Here is a 17673-nt window from a genome sequence, read left to right as displayed (position 1 = left end):
CTCACCTCATAGCAGGAGCTGGTAAACTCCTGGCTTGGCGATTCTTCACTTTCTCTCAATCCAGCATGCCTCCTAGAGCAGGAAGCTACAACACTAGATTTAAGGCTTGGGTTCCAACCACTCCAGTCTCCAAAGAAGTAGGTACCTTGGTTATTTTTCCATCATTGTATTCCTAGAACCAAGTAAAACATTTTACAGTAAAAGCATCCCCAAAGCATGATGGGTAACTCAGCAGGCAAATGGATGTGTACAATGGTATACCATCAAACCATGGTAAGCCAATGAGTAAAAACGAATACATTTGTGTTAATCCTGTAGTTCTCTAAGATCGAAGTCTGACCAGTTCTCACTGGCTAGAACCAAGGTGTCAGGGCTGTGTTTCCGTCTGGGAACTCCCAGGGATAATGTTTCCTTGGCTATGCAGCTTCCACAGGTTGTCCACCTTCCTCTGCCTATGGCTATCTCACCTCACCACTGAGGTAGAATGCCCAATGACCATGTACCAGCAAAACTACAGCGTAATTAATCAGCGGAGACAGCACCCCTCAGACACGTTGATTAAGCCTTCCAAGGCCTCAAACTAACCGCCTTGCTAAAAAGTATTTATGCAAAGAGTAAAACATTATAAATGTCTTCTGTCAAGCAGAATCAGAAAGAAATATGTGAGGAACCCATGATAAATATAATACAGTGAGCATCCCTTCTGGGTCAAACACTCTAGGAGGAAAGACTGGGCAGGTTTTTTTCTTTCTTTCTTTCTCTCTCTCTCTCTCTCTCTCTCTCTCTCTCTCTCTCTCTCTCTCTCTCTCTCTCTCTGTTTGGTTTTAGGGTTTGGAGACAGGGTCTCTGTGTAACCTTGACTGTCCTGCAACTTGCTGTATAGACTAGGCTGGCTTCCAACTCACAGAGATCTACTTGCCTCTGCCTCCCAAGTGCTTGGACCAAAGGTATGTGCCACCACCACCCAGCTTAGGGTAGTTTAAGATTGTGTTTTAAAAGAGGCCTTGAAGGGCTATTTTAGTGTTTTCTTATCTCAGCCGCAGATCAGATGCTTTGCCATGACAGAAAGAACTGGCCTAACCAGTTCAAGGATGGCCAATGAAACCAAGGGCCTGACTCTGGAGGGGAGACCATGGGACAAAGGAACAGGTAGCACACAGGCAGTGTGAGAAGTTTTGAGGGCAGAAGGCACCATGGCCAGCTTTACTGTGCTTGCAAATTCAACCAAAACACACTTGAAGCATTCTGGACAGCAGCACCCGTGACATAAACAATGTTTATTGTATCTATTTTGAAAACAGACGACCAGAAATGAGTTTAGTTTGTGAGTTCCTGCAGAGCCCAGAGCTGGGATTGTTCCCTGTCACTCACATTCAGCTTAGGGAAACCCTTGGCGTTCAATAGCAAGATGAGGCTCCACGGTACCAGGGGAATGAAATTTGGTTAAAACTGCTACAGGAGACACTCTTGCAATAGGCCTGATGGCTTAAATGCCCCAAAATGTCCATAAAATGTTTATGTGTATAATCTGGGAGATTTCTGTAATAATACCAGATGTGTCCAAAGAGAAACTTGTAAACTGTGTAAAGTCAGTAGCAATGAAGTTCTACAGCCTGGACACTTTCAACACAAGAGCTCGTGTATTAAACTGACAACTTCTGTCCTTGACAGAGACATAGAAGATAAGGAAAAAGGCATTTACAAAGTATGCATTGTTAATCTTATCAACAAAAAAAGCAAACCCAAACATGACTAATTACTTTGCCTCGATCAATAAATAATCTCAAGTGTGTGCTTGGTGTACTAACAAGAACCTAGCCATCAGTTAAATAAACTGCAATGCTCTGCCTGCTGACATGTTAATAACTTTATGGAGTTTAAAAAATTATTGTGTGTGTATGTGTGTGCGCCAGAGTGCACTGTCTAGTGCTGTGTTCATGCACACACACTATGTGCACTCAGATGCCCTCAGAGGAGAACAACATCAGAGTCTCTGGGTCTCGAGTTATAGGCATGTGGCTGTGAGCTGCCTGATGGGCTAGGAACTAAATCACATCTTTTGGCCTTCTGCAAGAGCAGCAAGTGCTTTTGAGCACCAAACCACTTCTCCAGCCCCCACCTTGTAGATGTTAGACACCACATACAGAGAGATTACTTTTTGTTTGAAATTCTCAAAGGAATCTGAACATTTCTTCTTGTGTATGTGGAGTGTGTGTGTGTGTGTGTGTGTGTGCACATGTATGGGTACACGTGTGTATGCAAGTGCATGGGCACGGTGTGTGCACATATGCAGACATTTCTCTTTCATCATTATCTCTGGGATGGACAAAATTAAAACTTTTTTTAAAATACAATTTCTAAAGTAGAACTCATCAACAGCACAACTGTAGTCATATTTCAGATCTTTGCCTAAAGGGAGATACCATCAAGGCTTAGAAGAGCTTGAAGCGCCTCTTCTCATGTTAACACCTTTTTTTTTTTCTTTTTTTTTTTTATTACGTATTTTCCTCAATTACATTTCCAATGCTATTCCAAAAGTCCCCCATACCCCCCCACTTCCCTACCCACCCATTCCCATTCTTTTGGCCCTGGCATTTCCCTGTATTGGGGCATATAAAGTTTGCAAGTCCAATGGGCCTCTCTTTCCAGTGATGGCCGACTAGGCCATCTTTCAATACATATGCAGCTAGAGACAAGAGCTCCGGGGTTCTGGTTAGTTCATCATGTTGTTCCAACTATAGGGTTGCAGATCCCTTTAGCTCCTTGGGTACTTTCTCTAGCTTCTCCATTTTTTTTTTTAAGATTTATTTCATATATGTGAGTACACTACTATTGTCTTCAGACACACCAGAAGAGGGCATCAGATCCCATTACAGATGGTTGGGAACCACCATGTGGTTTTTGGGAATCGAACTCAGGACCCGTGGAAGAGCAGTCAGGGCTCTTAACTCCTGAGCCATCTCTCCAGCCCCCTGTTGACGCCTTATGTATTGAGATTTCATCAACAAAAATTTCAAAGGCTAACCAGATCCTGATAGGCCAGCATACACCACAAACAGGGTCGGGAGAGACCTTCTATATTTTTCTGAGCTTCAATTAGCAAGACCAACCGATTAAGAGGAAGCCAGGGACTTAGCATAGACAAAAAGTTCCCTTTCCCCAGCCTGGAGGGAGCAGTAGTGAGAACCTAGCATAGTAATAAAGTCTGATGCTTCAAATAACAACATGAGACAGATGTGACAGGGATCCCAGACACTTCTGGGTACTTCTGTAATCTCAGGGAATAAACATCCCTCCAAATAAAACATGCCCACGTCCCTCTCTGTCTACTGTAAAGCAGACACAGTCCAGCCGGCCACAACACTTCCCTGCTCATGAGACAGTCTCCTGAGGCCAGCACAAACCTTCCCTAGAGGCCAAGACACTTACAACACAGGCCATTCCAGACACAGTGCTGGCTCCTCCAGAGCTGAGGTATGTGAGTCCTGCCCACTACTGATCCTTTTGTTTGGAGCTAAGCAGTAGCCTTTTGAAGGGGTCCACTTGTGTTTAGTCTGCAAACACACTCACTGGAAATGAACAGTGCAAGATCTTATGTGCAAATATTTGCAAACCTTTTTTTTTTTTTTGAGCAATACACATTTTATAAATTCAAGTGAAATCCAGGTACAGGTCTAGGTCAGTTGCTATCAGCCACCCTCTCATATACACAACAGAAACATGGCTGGTTCCTGAAACTGGAGTGACAGTAAGGCACCAGTGACTGAGAAGGTTCACTCCCAGAGTCTGGGAGGAAGCCTGAGACAGATGTGCTGAGAGGCGCAATGCAAGACAAAACTCTGCCAGCTTTGTAGGTTCTCCTAAGCCAAAGCTCATGATGTAGACAGCACATGACAACTGAACATACATAAGAGTGAACCCTCATCCACGGAGTAGCACAAGGATTTCCCAGTAACTCTGCAATTAAAGTGATGAGGGACCAGGACCAGGGGTGATATGGGCTGCAGTTGACTTCCATGCTATACAGAACCTCTACTGTTCTTTCCACCCATTGGCTTCTGCCCCCTAAGATCATAACGAGAACCGCAGAGGCTGGCACGTTTCAAATGCTTGTGTGTCATCCAACCTTCAGCTACAACGCCAGAACATTATAAACTAGGAGCATCAGCCAGTCCAATAATATGGGGAAGGCCCAAAGATAAGGATCCAGGTGAGTCAGGCAAGGCTGGAAGTCAGGAAAACAGTGGTATGAGGAGCCAGTCATAGACACCAGAGTGGGGAGGCCGACAGATGTTTCCCAAAGGCATGAAGACTTGGCTTGTGCCCTAAAGTAAATAAGGCAATATTGCCCAATGCAAGAGCCCCCTTGGTGATCCATGGAGGAGGAGAGGTGCCCTCATCCTAGCTACAAAGTAGGAACGGGTCCCTGGAGGTGGCGGCTCAGCTGAGGGAAGCACAGTTCAGCTCTGAGTCCTCCTGGCTGCCACTCGCCACGTCTTCTAGTTCCAGTTCATCGGGGCTGTCGAGGATGCTGGGTTCACTGGAGCACTGGCGGTGTGGTGGGGGGAAGCTGGGTGGCAGGAGCAGGTGTTTGTCCTCGCCGCCAGCCTCCTCCCCCAACCCTGAGTGCATCATGGTGGCCATCGCCAGCAGCTGGATGTCTGAGTGGGCGTTGGCCACTGTGTGCCGCCGGACACTGCCACACTTCTCCAGGTACGCCTCCCCTTCCTGTTCTGTTAGAGGGGTCAAGACCATCTCGTTCAGTGGCCGGCCAACCGTGGTCATCAGAGAGGCATAGTTCAGGACAGTCACCTTGGGCCGGACCCTGGAATGCCTCCTGGCTGCAAAAGAAAAAGCAGTAAAAGCTGTGATTTGGGGGACTGGTGGTAACAGTGACCAGAAACTTCCCCTGGAAGAGGGAGGGAGTAGCATCTGGGAACAGCTTTAGGTGGAGCCCTACTGAGTGCAATGGAGAACAGGGCCATCCAAATGTCATGCAGTTTTACCTGTTTACAGCAGATCCAGGTCATTCAGAAGCCTATAGTAAATGCTCACCTAAAACTTTCCTGGATGGAATGAACGTGCAAAGCCCCACACCCCATTTCTTGGTGCGGTCTGAGCTTCACTGAATTGGCCTTTAATCCACCATCTTCTCATAAGACATACACATTAGCCAGGGCTTCAGAAAGCTACTCAGGAGGGCTGGGGAGGGTACCTCAGTCACTAAAGTGGTTGTATTGCAAGCCCCAGGATCTAAGTCTGATCCCAGGAACAAGCAAGCTCAGGCCAGCTGCAGTGGTGTGAGCTTACAAATCTAGAGCTGGAGAGTTAGAAACAGGCAGAACCTTGGCTCTGGATGGCCAGCCTGCCTACCCTACTTGGCAAGTTCCAGGTTAGTGAGGGACCCTTCTTAAAAAACAAAACAAAGGAACTCAAACCAGAAACCAAATAAAAAAAAAAAAACCCAAGGACTGGGGAGACAAACAGTTAGTGGATAAAACAGTTGATGCACTGGTGTAAGGACCAGAGTTTGCATGAGTTAGAACCCTTGTGAATGCCAGGTGAGTATGGTGGCTACCCTGTAATTCCAGCACTCAGAAGGCAGAAATAGGAGATCCCGGGGGGGCAAGCTACCTAGCTAGACTACTCTGGATCAGTGAGATCTGGGTTCAACTGAGAGAGACCCTGTTTCCATGAATAAATTAGAGACCACTCAGGAAAACTCCCAGTGTCAACCTTGGGTCTACAACTGCTCCTGTTTTAGCTGTGTTCCAGAAACTGCTGAAGTTTCATATGTATGAGGCTCTAGAGTACCAGGCTGTTGTCCTAACTACTCAGGAGGCTGAGGCAGGAGGATCTCAAGTTAAAGGCCTGCCTAGGTGACAGAGCAGCCTGAGCAAGTAAGACTCTGTCTCAAAATAAAAAGTATAGAGAGGCCAGTGGTTTAGCTCAATGGTAGAGCGTCTACCTAGCATGTACGATGACCTAGGTTCAAATCTCATGACCACAAAAGAATTTAAAATGCTTAGCACGCATTCTGGACTCTTGCTAAAAGCTGAATCTAAATCACAGCATATTGATAAATTTACCCAAGGTCACACAGCTAGAACACTGTCAGGCTTGGACTCAGGTGAGTTCTCTATCGTTCCAGACTTTGCTTTTCCTAGCTGTCCATACAAAGCTTACCAAAAACCACTATAGACAACCTTGAGGAAAGGACAAGCCAGTGGAGTTCACAGGAAGGAAAAAGTATCTATGACAATCAGGAAACCTGCCAATGATGTACAATGGAGATAAGCCTTCAGGACGGCAGGAGGCCTTGAAGAGAATGGAGGAGGATAGCATGCTGAGTGGTGAGAACAGCTTGAGCAAACCTTGCAGGAACTCAATGTATAGGATCAATGAATTGTGCCTATCCAGGAAGGTAAGTGTGTGCTCACATGGCCCCGTGGTGTCAGACAGAAGCATCTGTGACACATGCGAGAGGCTGTGGAGAGGGCAGGATAGGGTGTGCTTCAGTAAAAGGTCTTACCAGGAGGTGGAGCATGGGCTACTGCCAGAGACACAAGCAAGAAAAGCCAGGGAGGGTGCCGAGACACAGGACAAAAGGGAAGAGCAATATCGGAGTAAAGAACAGGGGTGGCGGACAGGAGCAAGAATGGCAATGATGAAAGTGAAGATGACAATGGGGAAGCAGTTACTAAAACTACAGAGCTCCCGGGATGGGCGGAGAAGGAACGGGACTCAGGGTGATGTGATCCAGCACCCTGTGAACTCAGAGAATAAAAGGACCACCATGTCCCTCCGGTGCTCAACAAGAAGCTGGCTGAGGTCCTAAAGAGGGAATGAGGTACGGAATGGCAACGGACAATAAGAAGGAATTTATGCACAATACTTGTACCCTCAGAGACACACATTTCTATAGTGTTCTCACATCATAAAAATGGATACTTCTAAAATGGAAGTACTGGAATCCCTCACAGCAGCAAGGACCTAGCTAAGGGACCATGCTCCAAACAATGCCCCTAGGAACAACTTACTTCTCATACTACTTTTACAACCAAGCACCATGGATCAGCTATAGGGAAACTTCAGTCAGCCTAGCAGAAGCTGAGCCCATCACATTGAGAGGACACATATTAGAAGCCAGTCTCTGCACCTGAGGGAAAGCAGCCATCTGCAGGGTGGAGTGTGTGCAGAGACAGAGCTGGAGAGAAGGGAGGAGCTTTCCCATTTCAGTGTGAACATTCACTCCCAGGAGAAGAGGCATACAGAATGCACCATCACTGGTAAGAGACTGAGAATTTATACATGACTAAAACTGGGGCAGACAGATTCGCTAGGGTGGGCGGTCCAGGAAGAAAACAGAGTTGGAGCAGGGGCTGGGCCTGGGGAGGACACAGGAAAAGTTGAGAGAATGCAGACTTAATTTGTGTAGCTGAGACACATAAATTGGCTCTCTGGCTGAGAGATTTTCATGGGCCTCAACTTGCTGGAAGGAGCCCAGGAGAGGTGTCTCTGAGGGTTTCCTGGGCTCCATCCATCATTCACTGAGATCAACTGCGTGAAGGGCTCTACAGGCAGTCAATTAACAAAAGGCCACTTGGACTGTGACTGAAAAGAGCTGAGAATTGAAGCCAGGGTCAGACTGGACCAGCGCTGTATGTGTGCGCATGCTTAAGTACGTACGTACATACATGCATGCTCGGAACTATACCTGCCTTAGCCTTCAGCAAACAATTCTAGAGCTACACTATGTAAAATGCACTTGACTATTGAGAAGAAGAGAAGCATGGACTTGATGGGGGTGGGGAAGTCTGGGTCTACACACGTAGGCCTGTGCAGAGAGTGGAGGGTAGAGCCCAGCTGAGGCTCTGTGCTGGGTGCCCAGCTGGGTACTGTACCCCAAAGGAGATGCTTCACCAACCCGGTCTCTCTTGTTGTTCTGCAGATGATGAACATGAAGTCTACAGTCACAATTACTTACAAAGCCAAGACTCACATCTGGGACCCACAGCAGACCTCCTGCTTTTAGAGTAGCAGGAAAGGCACATTCAAGAGAAACTTCTGGTCAAGAGGAGAATGTCTCTGACCTACTGGGAGACCCAACGTTTCAGTGGGGCAGGATCTATGCCTTGGCCACGGAACTACAGCCGGGAAAGCAGGGTCACCTTTAAGCCATGTTAAAGAGACAGACAGAACTATTATTCCTTTAGTGAGCTACTATATTTTCCTACCTAGAAGCCCCTCCCCTGACACAATGCCTGAAGTTCAGCCTGGTCTGCCTACGGTTCTGAGAAAGCTGTAATTTTCCTGGTTTGTTTGTTTGGTTTGTTTTTTGATCTTTTATTCACTTTCTTTTCGATGCTGACTTAAACACACGGATACTTTTCCCGACACCGCAGGTTTCCTTACTCTTGTCCTTGCCACATGGCTGCTTGCTACCACAGGATGCACCCCCATTCCAGTAACTCAAACCGTATGCCCAGTCCTCTCAGACTTTTTCTCCTCCGGGCAGCTGCTGAAATTTATACCTTGCCTGTCCTGGTGTTTTTTCTTTTGTTTTTAATATTTTTATCTTCTTTGAAATTCCATATTCTGTGTTTTGATCATATTCACCTCCAGCCCCTTTCCCTAATTCATGCCAGACCCATCCCTTACCCTCCTACAACCCCACTAACACGGCTTTCAATCTTTTGTTTTGGTGGGTCCCCCCCACTCCATCCCCCAGGACAGGGTTTCTCTGTGTAGCCCTGGCTGTCCTGGAACTCACTCTGTAGACTGGGCTAGCCTTGAACTCAGAGCTCCATTTATGCTGCCTCCAGAATGCTGGGATTAAAGGCGTGGACCACACCACTGCTGCTAAGTCAAAGGACTTTCCCCCTAATAGAAATTTTTCATTTCAGCTCCAATAAAATTGTCCTTCAACTTCCTCTTAAAATTATTTTATTAATAAGACTAAGAACCCCAAGATGCAACCTTGGTTTCCCTGATATCAATGTGAAAAATGTCAGAGCAGAGGTACCAAGAGTATCCTGGAAATCGAGAGAACCGTGTGTGTGTGTGTGTGTGTGTGTGTGTGTGTGTGTGTGTGTGTGTGTGTCTGTGTAAGAGACATATATCTCACATGTACACATACATGTGTGTGGACATGCTTATGCAGGCTCTCTCAACCACTTCTCCACCTTAGACTTTTGAGACTGGCTCTCACCCTGAACCTGGGCCCCACCAATTCAGCAAGCTCCAGGGATCTCATTCCTGGGGTTAAAGTTATACCACCATGCCCAGCATGGATTCTGGGGTTAGGTTTCAGTCCTTACCCTTGGCAAGCACTTTACTCACTGAAGTATCTTCGTAGCTCCTAGAGAGAGGTCTTGAAGAAAGAGCACTTCAGATGGCCGCACAACTAGGGACTGGTTTATAGACTCAAGACACACAGACCTCTCTAGGGTCTGAGTACAAAGAAGCATGTCTCCCCTGGCTTGCACAGTTCGGGGAGGAGGGCAAACAAATCCCACAGCTTGACAAGGGTTTGAATCCAGGGAAAGATGAGTAGGTAATCCTCACACCTGGAGGAAGAGGGGGACAAGCTACTCCCAAGGGGTCCATGATGCGTGGCACTGCCTGCTTGGCCCCATCCTCAATGTTCTTTCTTCTTCACTGCTCCCAGAAGAAGGCCAGAGCTGGTGTTCAAGCCTCAGGCTGCTCCAAGAAGTTAGGTAGCTAACACCAGACTACACAGCTGAGGCCTGATCCTTGTAGTCACTGAGGCCCCACACTTTCCATGTAGCCTCCTCTCTTGCCCTGAAGGGACTTGCAAGCGAGGCCTACAGTTAGCACTCACTACCTTTCAACTCTCAGGAAGAATGTTTTGGTCCTAAACTTGCTGCTGGCAAAGCCAAGATCACACGGACCCCATGGTCTGCCAAGTCTGCTGGCAGACAGTGCTTCCTTGATGAGCTGCCAGTCACCAGAGCTAATCCTCAGAGAAGTCAGCTGAAGGGTGAATCCCTCAATCAACCCCACTGGGCTCCTTGGGAAGCCTGCAAGCCAAAGGCTGAGACCTGAGGACCATGGCCCCAGGGGAAATGGGGTCTCCCACGGAGGCACCCACTGAGATTGTCTTCCTAGGAACTCCTGAGACATCTACAGTCTGGGCTTTCCTTGTAAAGCGGCACTTTTGCAGAGGGAGGCTGGCCTGCTACCTCATCTTCCATAACTTTCTTTTGAAAGCCTTTTCCTCACAGGTCCCTAACCACGTCAGGCATTAATTTCTGTGGAAACCAGCAATGGCAGTTTCTTTTAGACTCCTAGAGAGGCAAAGCTTGGGTGGAGCAGTCCTTTGTTTGGGGACTGGCTTCCCAGAAAGCCTTTGATCTCCTAGGCTCCCAGAATGCCCCTGCCGTTTCGGGCCCACACGGCCTTTGTCATGCAGAGAAGGTAGTGTCCAGCTGTGGGGCGGGATAGGCAGAGGGCCCCAGGGATATAAAGGAATGAGGCTGTGGAGGACAGGGAGGGCTTTTTTTAGGGGAGGAATCCAGCCTCGGAATGTTTGCTGCAGGGGAGAGGTCCTGAGAGCCCCAGAAAATCCCAAGTAGCTCAGGAATTTGGGTAACTTGAAAGGTAGCACTTGGGACTGGCCTCCTGCACTGTGTGTGTGTGTGTTGTTGTTGTTGTTGTTGTTGCTTTTCTTTTAGACTCACTGCTACCTTCCTTACTTGATACTTCCATTGTCCTATTGTACTATGAAAAGAAAAAGTGGGGCTTTGGAGGGGAGGGCTTGCACGCATGTATGAACACACACGTGCGCACACACACAAACACACTCCATTTGGACCCTTGGATAGGATCACTTATCTATTGTTCTAAAGCAAGTCCAGGTCGGGCAAGACATTGCCTCGGTATCTCTGGAGTCCAGGATTCAGGGCACACAGCAGGGATATAGGGCAAGTATTGGCTTACAGACAATTCTGCTAGGTTCCGCCCAACAACTGCCTAGCAATAGCTTTGGTCATCAACCGAAGCCATTACTACCTGTGCCTCAGCCAGGGGCAAGCCTGGTATGGCAGCATACAAGAACTGCTCACTACCCCAGACACCTTCCTCCTCCTCCCTCACATCTTCTTCCGCCCCATCTCCCCCTCTGCTCCCACGTGTTTCCAGGTAGCCTCTCTTTCTCTCTTTCTGTTCTTCTCTATCACCCCTGCTCCCCCTCCCCCCCCTCGATAACCTAGGTACCTGCTCCCCCCTCCCCCATAAGCTTTCTTTATCCTAGGTCTGTCACATGGTGCGATTTCCCAGGGTGACACTTTGGCAGGGGCCTGCCTGGTACTCCCTCACTCCTACTGCATTATCTCACAATTTATATTTCATAACAGCAAGTCTCTACCTTTCTTGCCTGCAAAACTGGGGCACTTCTCAGGCACCCCAAGAGTGAGGGTGGCACCACCCTCCTTGGGCCATGTACATCTGCCAACGCCTGGACAGGAGTGTGCAACATGGCTGTTGGCTGAGTGGCCTTTCAGATGATGGTCCGGCTGCCTTGGCAATCTCGTGCTGGTCTCAGGGGAGACACAGCACAGCTCTGCCTCAGCTAAAGCATCTCTCATGATCCCACTGCAACTCTTAAAATTTTTTTCATTGACCATTCTTAAAAAGTTATGTGTGTCTATGTGTGTCTATGTGCAGGTATGTGCACACATGTGCACCTATTCACATGAAGGGTTAGAGGTATTGTAATCTCCCTGGAGTTGGAGTTACAGGGGCTTGGATTAGGTTCTAGAAACCGGACGTGGATCTTCTCTAAGAGCAATATGTTTGTAACCTTTAAGCCATTTTCTCCAAGATCCCAATTATTGTCTTAATCCCCCCTGCCCCAGACTTAGTGAATGCTACTTTCACATACATACTTATATTATGTATATGAGTGTTCTATTTTCACATACACCAGAAGAGAGCACTGGGTCACAGAAGGTTGTAAGCCACCATGTGCTTGCTGGGAATCAAACTCAGTACTTCTGGAAGAGCAGCCAGTGCTCTCAACTACTGAGCCATCTCTCCAGTTTATGAATGCTTTAGAAGTCTCTATCCCCAAAGGGTAAGGAGGTCTCCTCGGCTTTTAACATGTAGAGGTCTGGACAAATGTCTGGCCTGGGACACCTCTTGGACTAAGGATCACCTATGCCACTATCCCTTAATGACCTCACACCCTCAATGCTGACAGTTTGGGCATGAAGGATGGTGGACTGTCCAGGACAGCTGCAGAAGAGCTTAGCTTTCAGATTCTAACTAAAAGGGCCCAATGACTGCACACCCAGCACAGTGCACACAATTTGGCCAGGGCCTGCACTGCTTCTTGCTGCTGGTAACTCTGCACCTCTGAAATTCCTTTAGTTTCTTGAGAGGTCCATCTCAAGAGAGCTCTCCACAACCCTGGAAGTCCTCCCAATGGTCCTTCCTGACTGGGTAGCCCACCACCCGCTTTGTTTATTCAGCTAATTCTGCCCATTTTACATTTCCCCAAACAGACCCCACTTCCTGCAGGGAGCCTTCCCCAGTGTCCTGGGTGGGTAGGCCCTGCACTTCTCCCTTAGAGCATCTGTGTAATTTCGCTCCTCACTGGACTGTGGGCAGGGGCACACCTCATTTACCTGCAGCAGCATGCAAGGTGCCTGGCAGAGAGTCTGAAAACATACTGTCTGTGAAATGAAAGGATAATGATCTAAAAACTGCTTAAAAGAGAATGATGGCCACCCTTCTGTCCCTTTCAGGACAACCTTTCAAAAACAAGGACTGGGCTGGCAGAATGACTCAGGAGATAAAGGTGCCAGTCACCTACCCTGTCAACCTGAGTTCAAACCCTAGAACATACATGATCGAGGGAGAAAATGGCCTCCTGTATACTGTTCTCTTAGCTCCATACTTGAGTTGAGACATGGATGGGTGGACATTTGTGTGCAGGTGTGCACACACACACATTAACACACTAAATAAATAAATATTTAATTAATTTAATTTTTAAAAAAACGACACTATCCTCAATAAAAGTCTCAGGCCTCACCTTAATCTGACAACAACAGCGTGTATTGTTTTTATTTGGGTTGGAGACAGCGATAGCTCCTCTTAGAATTCTCACATCTACTCTGACAGAGTTTCTCTGGATAGTCCTGGTTGTCCTGGAACTCAGTCTGTTGTTCGGGCTGTCCTTGAATTTAAGAGATCTGCCTTCCTCTGCCTCTAGAGTGCTAGGATTAAGGACATGAAGTGGGACCTAAAGAGATGGGTTTTCAGTTAAGAGCACTGTCTGTTGGACCGTGAACGCAGCCTGTTTTGGTTGAACAAAGCTTGCTCTGGAAACCCAGTAGAAAACTCTACAAGGGAGGGAACAGTGAGCCACGTTCCAGAGATAAGTGCCTCTCCACAGAGCCCCCAACTCCATAATTCTGTGACTATCAGTCACACAGACAAAGTCCCAAGCTCTTGGCATTCTGGGTAGACTCCACCCTCACAGTTACCTGACAATAGCCAGGTCTGCTCCTCCCCACAGTTACCCTGCAACTGCAAGATAGCCCAGCCCACTATAAAAGGGGATGCTTGGCCCCTCCTCTCTCTCTCTCTCTCTCTCTCTCTCTCTCTCTCTCTCTCTCTCTCTCTCCCTCCCTCCCTCCCTCCCTCCCTCCCTCCCTCCCTCTCCTTAAGCTCTCACCTTTCTTACTCTCTAGCTCTCCTTTTCCCCCTCCCCTCCCCCCTTCTTTCCATGTGGCCATAGACGGCATCTCTCTTTCTTTTTACCTTCTTTTTTGCTCTCCTCCTTTCTATAATAAAACTCTAAAATCATAGACTGTCTCTGTTCATCAAGGCCCACTGTGCTTGAACAATGGAATAGGCTTTCCCCTAAAGAGCTGTGTCTAACCTCCTATTGGAAGACCTTCCTGCACTCCGGACCAAGGACTCTGACCCTCATGGGAACCACCTAGCACCTCCTCTCCCCTTGCCCTCTCCTCGCTTCGACCCTGGGGATGCCTGAGCTATCCTGGGGCCTCCACTTTGTTCTCAGCTCTTCTGAGACATACAGCAGTGTCTGGGATGTCTGAGACTGAGAACCTGTTATCTCTGGCTTCTGTAAGGCCCAGAGACCTCGGACTGCTCCCTGTCCACCCACCTCGGACTGGGTCCGTGGCTTCCCACAGCCAGACACCCACTTGGGGCAGTCCTCCAAGTCTGCCCACCCAGGGACACATGTTCTCTCCCACCCCCTTAATTCTCTCACACCCACTGCCCCACAACTGTCTGCTCTTCCAGAGAACCCAGATTCAATTCGCAGCAGCACAGGATGGCTGAGAACCGCCCATAACTCCTGTTCCAGGGAAATCAAAGCCCTTTTCTGGCCTCTTCAGGCACCAGACACACAAGCACGCGTGCACACACACAGGCAAAACACCCATACACACACAAAACAATAAAATAATTTTGAAAACATGAAGATTAGTGAACTAAAGGCAATGAAGAAGCAGGTTCAAGCTGGAGGATCAGAGATTGAAGGTCATCCTTGGCTACATAGTAAGGTTGAGGTCAGCTTGGACTACATGAGATCCTGGCTCAAAATCCCTGTTCTTTGTTAAAGACATTACATAAACAGGAGTTCAAAGCCAACTATTTGAAAACCACTTGTTCCCTGGATGTCTCTCCTGTATGCGAGACCATATATTTCAACACACTTGTTTGGTTTTCTCATTAATCTGTTGCAGGGATCTGTCCCAACTACAAGCTTATGGGGATTGAAGTAAAGTTTTGTTGTTGTTGTTGTTTTGTTTTTTATCTTCCCCTATGTTGGAATTAGGCCCTGACTATGTTGGAGTTCTTGGCATAACACCACTAACCTACTGGCATCCTGATATCTCCCTGGGTCCCCATCCCTGAAATGACATGAGGCCAGAGAGTAATAAAGAAGGGAGGGTCCATGGAGACAGAGGCAATACAGCATCCAGCTTAAATAAGAGACAGAGGGCAGGCAGGAGACTGCCTTCCTTCAATAGCTTTCAGATTTATGTGATGGGAGTGTGGAAGAGATCAGAGAATGAGCCAGTGAGACCTGGGAGGCAGCTGAATGGAGCCAGCCTCCTCCAGTCTGTGGCTGCTGTGGTAAAGCTAGTATCTCCAGAGAACAGGACCAGGGCCAGGAGAGCAGCCATTGGTAGGCTCAGCCTTCTACACAAAGAGGCCCAGGAAGGGCAGGCAGCATGCTCTCTAGAAACTGTTCCTTGTCCCCGTGGCTTTGAAGCTCAACTACAAATCCATCACAGTGGGATGAGGGCCAAGCAAGTGTAACCCAGGTGATATTTCTCATTCTGCACCTTTCTGTGAGTGCAAGCTGCCCTGGCTCTGGAGTACACCAGCCCCCACTGGTCTAACAAGCATGTTCAAACACCCACTCTATTGTGGCATGGCTGGATATCAGGGCCCAGTGTAAATGCTGAAGACAGAAACAAGCAAATGTTTGCCTGGTATGGTCTTACATCTTAGGCAGTAACTGGAGAATCTTTATCAAAAGTCTTTCATGAGGCTGTTTCTACCAAGGCCATGTTTTTGTTGGGAACTATTCTATAGTATATTGTACTATGACATCAGATGTTTCTACTGAGACTGTCTAGTGCTCTCACTGGGAGAAGGAGAAGATCTGATTCACCTCTAGATTCTATACAGAGACTAAGGCACTGCCTGGTTCTGTAGTACCATTACAGCCACCAAAACAGGAGAGCCAGGCAGAATCTATTCCCAAATCCAAGAGCCCTGTCCCTTGCAGTGAAAGACCTTATAGTACTTACAGAAGTAGAGTGGGGACAGTAGATGAAAGATCTGACTACAAAAGTGACATGATGGCTTCACATGGTGGCTACTGTCAAGGGAAGAAATATCATGGGTGGGTTTCCACTCAAATGAGTAACAGATGTTGGATTGGCTAGTTTTATGTCAACTTAACACAAGTCATCTGAGAGGAGGGAACTTCAATTGAAAAAAAGGCTTCCATAAGATCTGGCAGTAGGAAAGACTATATGGTGTTTTCTTAATTAGTGATTGATGGGGGGAGGACTCAGATCATTGTGTGTGGTTTCATCCCTGCACTGGTAGTCCTGGATTCTACATGAAAGCAGACTGAGCAAGCTATGGGGAGCAGCAAGTCAGTAAACAGTACCTCTCTACGGTCTCTACTCAGCTCCTGTCTCCAGGTTCCTGTCCTGTTTGGGTTCCTGCCCTCATTGCTTTTGATATTGGACTATTATATAGAACTTTGAGTGACATAAACCATTTCCTTCCCAAGTTGCTTTTGGTCATGGTGTTTCATTATAGTAACAGTAAGCCCAACTAAGGCAGGATTTATACGAAAATACAGTTTCTGGTATTAGATACAGAAGAACTAATGAGAAAGATCAAAGCCATTGCTCAAAGGAGTGGATGAGACAGGCATTACTACAGAGGTTGGAACCAGTCTCTGAGGAAGATTGGTAGAAGGGCAGGGTTGCTGCCACATGGCCTCAGAACATCTGTAACTAACAAACCAAGATTTACACTGGCATTCACTAGAACGAAGCTCTGGGCAGACAATTGGTGCTTGGAACCTCATTATAGGCATCATTATTCCCAAGCCTCTAGACTTCAGAGCTAAGTGCTTCTTACCTAGTGAGTATGTGGGGCCTGAGCAGCTGCGGTCCCTGCTGATGCTGAGAAAGGGAGACACCACTTGCTTCACCAGCTCCTCCAGCTGCAAGTAGCCCTCACTTGGGCCTGTGGGCTCGTGAACACTCTACAAATGAACACCCAAGACAGATAAAGGTCAGTGTAGTGTCAACACCTGCTAATGACCCCCCTCTGTGTAGAGGGCAGTGTGGCCACAGTCAGCCTCCCTGTGGTTAGAATGAAGGATACAGGTCAGAAGCACTGGGCACTTGTCCCAAGTCAATAGATGAAAATGAGAGAGCCAATAGATAACAGGAAATGGAGAGGAGGCAGGAGATGGGAGAAAGGATAAATGCAAGATTTGGAGCTGTGTGGCTCTCCTAGGGACATGGGGACATGGTTTACACTGAGCCTTTCAGAGGGAGCAGCCCTCATTCCTCAGGCCCTCTGCCAGGTTGCCTAGCAAAACACAAACGACAGGTTTTCCTGGTCCTGTACAAAATGAAGATGCAGTGCCCTGAACTGAAAATCAGTAAGAATATTGAACAGGAGATGAGCATCTATTAACGGACACTGAGAGACGAGTGTATCTCTGAGTTTAAGGCCAGCTTGGTCTACAGAGCAAGTTCTAGGACAGCCAGGGCTATATAAAGAACCCTGTCTTGAAAAACAATACATACATACCTGCATACATACATACATACATACATACATACATACATACATATGACGTTTAAGAAGCAAATCCAGAAACTGGGCCTTTTAAGAACAAAATCTGGCCAGACAGTGGTGGCACATGCCTTTAGTCCCAGCACTTGGAAGGTAGACACAGGTGGATCTCTGAGTTCAAGGCCAGCCTGGTCTACAGGGTGAGTTCCAGCACAGCCAGGGCTACACAGAGAAACCCTGTCTCAAAAAACCAAAAACAAAACAACAACAACAAAAAAAGAACAAAGTCTGGGTTCACCCAGGACAGTGTAAGTGGCATAGTCCCAATTC

At 47.5% G+C, this 17673-nt stretch overlaps 1 protein-coding gene across 4 annotated transcripts in view; it reads right to left on the bottom strand.

The window, feature by feature from the left end:
* Positions 1 to 2594: 2594 nt before the first annotated feature.
* Prr5l (proline rich 5 like) overlaps positions 2595 to 17673 on the bottom strand; it is a 178025-nt gene continuing 162946 nt past the window's right edge. For all 4 annotated transcript variants that reach the window (XM_029474407.2, XM_085834621.1, XM_021156583.3 and 1 more), the window contains exons 8-9: positions 16675 to 16801; positions 2595 to 4841 (exon numbers count right to left, since the gene is read on the bottom strand). In XM_029474407.2, the coding sequence (XP_029330267.1) occupies positions 4441 to 4841; positions 16675 to 16801 (528 nt within the window). In that variant the 3' untranslated portion in view covers positions 2595 to 4440. The remainder of the gene's footprint in view (positions 4842 to 16674; positions 16802 to 17673) is intronic.

The sequence above is a fragment of the Mus caroli genome, unplaced genomic scaffold (assembly GCF_978045245.1).
Source record: "Mus caroli unplaced genomic scaffold, Mus_caroli_1 scaffold_2, whole genome shotgun sequence".
NCBI classification, from domain to species: domain Eukaryota; kingdom Metazoa; phylum Chordata; class Mammalia; order Rodentia; family Muridae; genus Mus; species Mus caroli.
The sequence above is the reverse complement of the archived record's forward strand: the minus strand, read 5'-3'. Positions and strand labels throughout refer to the sequence as shown.